This window comes from Megalobrama amblycephala, linkage group LG12 (assembly GCF_018812025.1).
Source record: "Megalobrama amblycephala isolate DHTTF-2021 linkage group LG12, ASM1881202v1, whole genome shotgun sequence".
NCBI lineage: Eukaryota > Metazoa > Chordata > Actinopteri > Cypriniformes > Xenocyprididae > Megalobrama > Megalobrama amblycephala.
Genome location: NC_063055.1, coordinates 25,385,333 through 25,395,332, shown reverse-complemented (window position 1 = coordinate 25,395,332; position 10,000 = coordinate 25,385,333). Strand labels below are relative to the sequence as shown.

The window sequence follows — 10,000 nt, the reverse complement described above, 5'->3', positions numbered from 1 at the left end:
ATGATGTCAATGTGCTGTAGGGAGTCTCTGATGTAAATCTGGAAGTTTTTGATATCCATTCTCTCACCTTCACTTTGCCCATGACCAACTGAGACAGAAAGAGAAAGAGAATAACACTCCTAACATCTCTTTCCATTCACCCGTGTCTTTATATATCAGCTCTCCATTTAAACAGGAGATAAAAGAGGACTGTCAATCACTAAATCATGCCAACAGCTCACAAAGAAGAGCTCAGGAAATTTCGGGACACAATCGACATGACATTTAGTCAACCAAATTAACATAAAATGAATAATGGAACAAACAAATGAATAGAATAGAATAAAGAACAGAATAAAGCATGTGGTATGCATATACTGAGAGGTGAAACTGCTTGTTAGAGGAGAAGAGAAACAGGAAGAGTGTAAGAAACAGATAGAGAGAGACTGACTGTAATGGTTTCTGTTTGTTATATTTCAATAGAACCAATTACTCACACCGAGACACCAGACAGTCAAATCACACACTCGCAGAACCCCAACTGCTCATCACAAGGTGGCTTGCTGTCTCTCTGTGTGAATCATTAGTTACCATGGCACTGCCACTAAACCTCTTTAACATTCTGTACACATAGCACCTGCTATTTTCTATATTCTCTTGTTTCATTTCATTTTTGTCATTTCTCAACTCCATCCCCCACTCTAAACCCAGGATGTCCATGCCCACAACATCTGTTATAAATGACAGGAAAACAGGGTGGATGAATTGCCAGGAATCAAATGTGGGCGTAAATACATTTTTCACCCCACACTCTCACAGACTCATAAAGAGCACGCCCTCCTACACCACCCAAAACACTGCTGCGCCGTTGCTAACCAACAAATCTGTGTTGGGGATTTCAGCCGTTTGATTAGGAGTCTTCCACTAACCGTGGTCATGGGCGAACACCAGAATGCCATGCTGGGTCAGACTGTGAGCAATGTCAGCATATCCCCCACAGTGCTCTCCTGCTCCATGGGCAACAAACACCAGCGCCCTGATGGAGGAAAAATGAAAATTATTGAACTGGGGTGGGAATCGTAAAGAATTGAACAATTCCAGGTCCTTAACAGTTTCATTAATAATTCTTTAGTACTCTTCAATAATAAATACATTTACAGCAAATGTGTATTTACAAAGACTTACAGAGTTCAATGTTTGAACTCTTACTTGACTCTCTTTGAGTCATTTCTTTGGGAATCAGACTACTCTGGTTTCTCTGAATGTTTCCGATTCACTAAAAAGAACAGACTCATTAGAGTCATTTGTTCTGTAATTGAGCTACAATGGTCACTCTGTCTGTTTCAGGTTGTACATTCAGTAGCACTGTTGCGGCGGGGTTGTCATGAGAAATCAACCGGTTTCCCTCAGCTGTCCTCTAATAATCGTATGCTACTAAGTACAAACAAATGACATTGATTTATAATATATATTTGATTGCTTGCTATATATTGCACAATAAAAAAATTGAAAATTCATTTGATAAAATGTTAAAGGTGCCCTAGATTATGTTTTTAAAAGATGTAATATAAGTCTAAGGTGTCCCCTGAATGTGTCTGTGAAGTTTCAGCTCAAAATACCCCATAGATTTTTTTTTATTAATTTTTTTAACTGCCTATTTTGGGGCATCATTATAAACGCGCCGACTGCTGCGGCCCCTTTAAATCCCGTGCTCTCCGCCCACAGAGCTCGCGCTTGCCTTTAACAGCATAAACAAAGTTCACACAGCTAATATAACCCTCAAAATGGATCTTTACAAAGTGTTCGTCATGCATGCGGCATGCATGCGTCGGATTATGTGAGTATTGTACACTGTTATATTGTTTACTTCTGATTTTGAATGAGTTTGACTGCTCCGTGGCTAACGGCTAATGCTACACTGTTGGAGAGATTTAAAAAGAATGAAGTTGTGTTTATGAATTATACAGACTCCAAGTGTTTAAAAATGAAAATAGCAACGGCTCTCTTGTCTCCGTGAATACAGTAGGCCTAATAACCGATAGTAACTTTAACCACATTTAACAGTACATTAACAACATGCTAACAAAATATTCAGAAAGACAGTTTACAAATATCACTAAAAATATCATGTTATCATGGATCATGTCAGTTATTATTGCCATTTTTTGCTATTGTTCTTGCTTGCTTACCTAGTCTGATGATTTGGTTGTGCACATCCAGACGTTAATACTGGCTGCCCTTGTCTAATGCCTTTTATAATGTTGGAAACATGGGCTGGCATATGCAAATATTGGGGGCGTACACCCCAACTGTTACGTAACAGTCGGTGTTATGTTGAGATTTGCCTGTTCTTCGGAGGTCTTTTAAACAAATGAGATTTATATAAGAAGGAGGAAACAATGGAGTTTGAGACTCACTGTATATGTCATTTCCATGTACTGAACTCTTGTTATTTAACTATGCCAAGATAAATTCAATTTTTCATTCGAGGGCACCTTTAATAAACAATAATAATACAAATATTAATAAACAAATAATTGAACATCATTACATTGAACTTAAAATATTGAACTGAAACATTAGAAAGTGCAGATAAGTAAGTGCATTAATTGTCATTATAAAGTAGTTCAAGCAACATATCATAACATGATTTTGTGGGAATTATAATCAGGCACTAAAGAGAGTACCCATTAAAGGCTTTGGTTCATCTTCAGAACACAAATGAAGATATTTTTAATGAAATCTGAGAGCTTTCTGTCCCTCCATAGACAGCTATGCAAGTTCATAAAGAGATCGTAAAACTAATCCGTATATATCGAGCTGTTTAGGACTTGATCACTTTATATGTTGAACAGATTGAATTTAGACCTTTATTCACATATAAACATTGATCAGCGAACAACTTTTTGAAGCGTCAAAGTTTCAGTTGCGTAGCCGTCTATGGAGGGACCGAAATCTCTCAGATTTCAACAAAAAAAATCTTTATTTGTGTTCTGAAAATGAGCGAGTCTTATGGGTGTGGAACGACATGAGGGTGAGTAATAAATGACAGAATTTTCAGTTTTGGGTGAACTAACCCTTTAAGCCCAAACTATTGCAGATTTGTTGTGACCTCAATGCAGCCTCTAATCAGTAACAAAAAGAGTCTTTGTAAATGTATAATGGGCTCACATGGTCTCAGAGGACTGAGAGTGTGTAGATTTACTTCTATTTGCAGAATCTGTTCATCTTTCTGTTCATTTTCCAGTCATACACAGAAATGCATTTACTAAAAATAAACCCTCACAATCTAAGAGCTGCTGGTGTAAGATAAAATGGAAACGTTTGTGAGTGTGTTTGTTGTCATGATCATCTTCAGATTAAAAAGCTTTAGTCCTTGAACCCTGGGAATGGAGTTTGCGAGTCAGACAGAGAGACTACTGTGTGTGTGTGTGTGTGTGTGTGTGTGTGTGTGTGTGTGTGTGCGTGTGTGTGTGTGTGTGCTTTGGAATTCCAAAACAGATCTACAAAGCAATTAAACTACAAAGCAACAAACATCAAGGGCAGAGTAGAGATAAACAGATAATGAAATTCTGTGTGCCCGTACAGTTTTGGCTAAGTTTGCGAAGGCCGAATTTGTGTGTGTCTTTTGACATTGCACTGACAGCTGTATAAATATCCATGTTTGGTAGAGGAATTCTTCTCCAAATGCCATTGGACACTAGAGAATGAAACATGCTGACCGGCATGACCCAATTTATCGGACTGTGTATGAGTGTGTTTCACTTCACTTTGCAAGGGTTCAATGCCCAGATTATCTATTGAGTGATCTGTCAATCATTAGAGGGGTCGTACAATGAGCTACTGTGGTCTTTTCAACTTTCACCCACTTCCTGTTTCTCTGGTTGCATCTGGCGGCATCAGCGCTGGACATGTGCATGTACGTGACTGTAAAGGGACAGTGTGAGGTGATGTCTGGACTATGCTAAATCAACTACTGAATTCCTTGTAAACAGACCGTAGCTTCAGCTGCTTACGTCTGTCCTGCCAATTCTTTTAAGTGGAAGTTCAAGTTCCAAAAGACAACCTTATACGTTCATGTTTACTTTCAAAGGTTGGTTTGGTGGAGATGTCACCTGGGTGCATACGAGTGCTAGATGGTCCACAACAATTTTTATTTAGTTGTGGATTTGGATTTATACTTAGACATTCTCAAAGACTACTTTTTGTCAAGGTTTAGTTTTTTTTTGTTTGAAATGTTGATTTGAAGTGTCAGTTTTTGCATTATTTTAACTACAGTCAAACCTGAACACAGAAGAGGATATTTTGTAATACATAACATCAAAATTCAATAAAAATGTAACAAAAATGAACAGGTATGTTTTATCACAGGTTAATAAATCTGGATCTGGTCTGATTTCAACCTTTTATTTGAGTCTTTTGGCTCAATTTTACCATATGTTACAGCCACACCAGTTCATTTGTGTGTATATAATAGTGTGTTGTGTGTATGTCTGTGAGTGTGTGTCTGTGTTTGCATGTTGTTTCTGCACAGTGGCTGATTTGCAGTTTATACCACCAAAGGTTTCTCTGAATTTTGGTATGTTTTCGTATTTCCCATTCATTTCCTATGGCGATCATTTTTGACAGCGAAAAGCCAAGTGTGACTATTTTTTTACGGACCCATTAACATATCTGAATCATGTCCATGATTTGTTTTGTGTGTTCACATAACTAATGCGACAAAAGTCACCAAGTTTTATCCCATTCCGACAAAGCAAAACAAATTTAAAATTTCAAAGTGTAAAAGTTTTCGGTCATTTTTGACCGAAGAGGACCAGAGGGTTAATCAGATTTACCAAATTTGATGGTATTACAATTAAATGAATTATGACGATTAATTTTACTGTATTGACAGCACACACACACACACACACACACAAAAAAAACTGAATTTAGTTCTGTGAAAGGGACAATTTAGTCTTTTTTCTTGCTTGCTTCCTAACATAGTTGTCAAATAAACCTGGCATTGTATATTATGAATATTTTTGGCTCTTCGACAAATTGAAAACCGTTGATATAAAGAGCAGCGTCTAATTTAAACATTATCTTGTCCAGTGGGATTCAAATTTGGGTGGGTTTATTTGACCTAGTTTGGATGCAGTTACATAAAAACACATATTGGATCAGTTTAGTGCAGCATGACGTATAGTTAGTTTTTTCCATGCTGTACAGCCCTAAGCTGAGATGTTTCTAAACAGCTAGCAAACATACATACAGAATCTTCAAGCGATCAAACAGGCTAAATATTTCACCATAAACAGAATGACAGAGCGTAGCACTGGAGGGGATCCTGGTAGCGTTTCTTTAGATGTTTGATATAAGCATGTCTGATGACTTCATTAGCTTGACGTTCACATTCGGTCACATGGGAAATGCTACATCTTCCACATTCTACTTCAACTAAATAGATGGGGTTTTATAACATTTAAATGAGGATCACATGGTTTGTGGTTTACCAATTCACTCTTATTATATATGCACATGAACATGTACAGATACACACACACTCTCGTGTCATATACACTCACACAAGCATTAGAGATCAAATTAGTCTGAGAGAGGGAAAGAGGTGGTAACTATGGTAACGGCATGCTCCCCTGGGCCACACTACGGCCACTTCAGGGTGAATAGCTGATGGCAAAACAACATCTCTGTAACAATAGTCAAAGAGAGTTTGACCTGTTTGACATAATCATGACACCCACACAAACATACAACTTCCTGTATGAATGTGTGCAGTTAGATTTATGGAAGCATCATCTGACAAACCCACATGCTCTAAAATGACCTATTTTATAATTACTCAGAAGAACCACAGCTGATGACACTATAGTAGAAAAGTGTACTCTAGCAGATCTGTACCTGTGAGAGTGTGTGTGTCTATAAGTGGTCATAAAGGGGGCCATGAGCAGGGGCTTTTGACTCAAATTCTGCATGGAAACCAAGACATTTCCTTCAGCATTCACCGCATAGATACTGAGTGGGCCCCTTTCTATTTCATTTTAACCAGAGGAGTAATTCAGGACAGTATAGTCATTTAACAAGACTGTGTTTATGAGAAACTGGTTTTATATCACTTCAAAACCATGTGAGTGAAAACAGGCACTGCCTGTATGATATAAATTCTCAGTTAAGTAAACATATTATTATTAACAAGTCTGTCAAATGCATGACTTCAATGTGATTTCAACAGGGTAGTGCCCATGAGGAGCAGACTGAATATTTTTCAAAAATTTTTCTTTCTCTTCATTTCACATCAGTTTACATCATTTACTATGTTATTTCTCCAATGTGCTGTTCATTTTTCAGTTCGTTACAGAGCAAACAATGTAGCCCAGTTCATGCGTAAATGACTTGTATGAGCCTATTCTTGTAGTGATTCATTCAAAAAGACTGAGGCTGCTTCCAAAATCACATCTTTCTGAGTAGGTACTTGTATTTGTGACAAGTAAAAAGTATGTTCCATAGTATGAATGGAATCTTGACATACTGCATTCTTCATGTTGACATTTGACCTTCAGTGCAGTGTCATTTGTTTTGCTACACTGTCATTCACAATTCCTCTCCTGTGGCCTCATGGGGAAGTAAAGTGTCCACTAGATGCAGACTTCACAATTTTGCCAGAAGAAGTAAATCATCTGGATACTTTGTGCCTACTGTTTTATCAATACTGAGAATTCGGACATTCTGAATTCATGGATTTAAAGGGGGGGTGTAATGCTATTTCATGAATTCTAACTTATTTACAGAGTTGCATTCTCATGCTAAACATGGCCAAAGTTTCAGAACACGAGTTGGACTTGTGACGGAGTATTTCTGTGCCAAATCCACTACTTCTGGTTGTGGACATGTTTCGCCGAATTTTTTTTCCGAGTATGGCCTTTATCACGTAATAAAGTATATGGAATTCCTTGTATAGGCACTTCTCCCTGATAGGCGTGCACACACACATCACCCGGAACAAGAGCACGCCTATCAATGCGTTTCGTTCAGGATACAGAAGCCAAGAGATTTTTCAACATTAGCTGTGTCCCAATTCAGGAGCTGCACCCTTTGAAGGCTGCATACATCATGGAGGCAGTCTCATTTAAGAAATATAACCGTTAGATTGCAAAGTAAGAAAGAAATTACAGTATTTTACAGCTCACAATGAATATCAGTCAATTTCATTACGGTTACTTTTCTTAAATATGACATCCTTGATGACGTATGCAGCCTTCAAATGCGACCTCCGGAGGACGCAGCCTCTGAAATGAGACGCAGCTCCTGTCACCAACGAAGTGTGTTTTTGGTTGTGAGGGAAAGATTACCTTTTTCAGCTTCCCAAAGAACCCAGCGTTAAGGGAGCCCAGTATTTAGTTTTTCCGGGGCAGCAACGGAGTTGTGCAGGTATGTTTGTTTGTTCCCGGAATTTCGGTGATGAATGCTTTGTAAACAAGTTCTAGTTCAGTGCTGGATTTGCAGATCGCGTGTGGTGAGTAAAACTGCATCAGATGTCTGTGTTTTGTTGACAATCGGCACACAAGTGCATAAAATGTAAACACAAACGGTTTTGTTCCCTTTTAATTTATAATGATGTCACAGCTCGGTACAGCGTATCTATCTTTTATAAATATGATAAAACTAAAGACTTTTCGGAGATATGAAGGATGCACTACTACCCTATAGGTACTCAAGATTAACATGAGATTGGCAGAAACTGTGTGTGATTTCCCTTTCCACCATTTGTTAAGTGCATTTTTCATGAATCTTAAATCAGAAATATTTAATAAACTTGTTCATATGACAACATAGTTATAAACCAGCACTGTTATAGCCTATTTGAAGAATGTGTGTTGCATTTTAAAGTAACTGTAGAACATAGTTACAGCATTTTTGTCATAAATTTTAGTTTTAATAAAAACATCAAACACAGAACGTTCCCCTAATGTTAGTATTTGGTTCCAATTTGGTTATTTTTGTTTTTGAGAACCAAAAGTAACGTTCTGGGAATGTTATTTTTAGGTTATATTTTTTGTAACCATAAAAGGACATTGCAGGGAGGTTATTTTTAAATAACCTTAAAAATAACTTATATGGAAGATTCCCTAGTGGTTATTTTAAGGTTATTATTTTGCAACCATAAAATAATGTTCCCAGGGTGTTTATTTGTAAATAACCTAAAACTAACTTATACAGAATGTTCCATAATCGTTATGTTTACGTTAATATTTTACAACCATAAAATAATGTTCCAGAATGTTGCATTGTAGTTATTTTTAAATAACCTAAAAATAACTTATACAGTTATTTTTAGGTTATTATTTACTAACCATGTAAAAACCTTCCAATTAAAACATTGCAGATGTTTTTGTTTAACGACCTATACAGAGCTCTGAAATTAGTTTAATACAGCATTTATGTTGAAATGAGATCAATCACAATGTGTTAAATGAAATTTGAATAAATACTTATAATTAATATAGATGTGAGAGTAAATATGATTTCGGATAGATTTGACAACCTTACTGATGTTAATCGAGAAGTTTTTGTTTAGGGACCAAAAGAAGCATGCCCCGCTAAACTGTGTTAAGAAATAAATGTACTGATATTTTACTTTAAGTCAAATAATTGTTTTTTAATGTCTGTAAATAAATTTAAGATTTTAAAAACCATAGATTGTGTTGAATTAATTGTTATTTGGTGCTGAAGAAATGTAAAATCTGGTTACCCATGAAATATAATAAATCCTAACCCATTAATGAACAAATTTAAACTTATTTAATCTTACATACGATGGTTGATGTGCTCAGATTATTTTTATTAATTAAACAATAAATAAAAACAAGATATGGTTTGTATAATACTGATTATAGAACTCCATACGTGCACTTTCCATATCGCTTATTATTACTATACTGGGTCGCAAATATGCTGGATGATTACTAATGTGCAGTTCCCAGAACGTTATTCTAGAGTTAATCTAACATTATTTTAACGTTCCCATAAAGTCATTTTAAAGTTCTACTAAAGTTATTCTAACATTCCCCTAACGTTATTTTAACATTATTCTAACATTATTCTTCTGTTATTCTAACGTTAGTTTAACGTTCCCATAACATTATTCTAATGTTATTCTACTGTTCCCAGAACGTTATTCTAACATTAATCTAACGTCATTTTAAAGTTCTACTAAAGTTATTCTTATGTCCCCCTAACGTTATTTTAATATTATTCCTAAAGTTATTCTTCTGTTATTCTAACGTTATTTTAACATTCCCATAACGTTATTCTAATGTTATTCTACCATTCCCAGAACGTTATTCTAACGTTAATCTAACGTTATTTTAACGTTATACTACACTGGGTCGCAAATGTGCTGGATGATTACTAACGTGCAGCTGGGTAATGATATCGGAGTCATTCTCACATTAGAATAATGTTATGGAAATGTTAAAGTAATGATAGATTAACGGCAGAATAACGTTAAGGGAACGTTGGAATAAAGTTAGTAGAACATCAAAAATAATGTTATGGGAATGTTAAAATAACATTACATTAACATTAGAATAACGTTCTGGGAACATTAGAATAATGTTATGGGAACGTTAAAATAATGTTAGAATAGCATTAGGGGAATGTTAAAATAACGTTAGATGAACGTTAGAATAACGTTCTGGGAACATTGAAATAGCATTAGAACAACGTTATGGAAACGTTTGAATAATGTTAGTAGAACTTTAAAATGACGTTTTGGGAACGTTAAAATAATGTTAGATTAACGTTAGAATAATTATTCTAACGTTATTCTACCATTCCCAGAACATTATTCTAACGTTAATCTAACATCATTTTAACATTCCCATAATGTCATTTTAAAGTTCTACTCATGTTATTCTAACATTCCCAGAATGTTATTGTAACATTAATCTAACGTTCCCCTAACGTTATTCTACTGTTATTCTAACATTATTCTAACATTATTCTACCATTACGTCAT

General features: G+C 35.8%; 1 protein-coding gene across 1 annotated transcript in view; it reads right to left on the bottom strand.

The window, feature by feature from the left end:
• Positions 1-10,000, bottom strand: part of mgll (monoglyceride lipase) — a 21,489-nt gene that overhangs the window by 8,514 nt on the left and 2,975 nt on the right. Inside the window, exons 3-4 of the mRNA XM_048209996.1 lie at positions 909-1,015; positions 1-88 (exon numbers count right to left, since the gene is read on the bottom strand). The exon at positions 1-88 is cut by the window's left edge and continues 49 nt beyond it. Of these exons, the coding sequence (XP_048065953.1) occupies positions 1-88; positions 909-1,015 (195 nt within the window). The remainder of the gene's footprint in view (positions 89-908; positions 1,016-10,000) is intronic.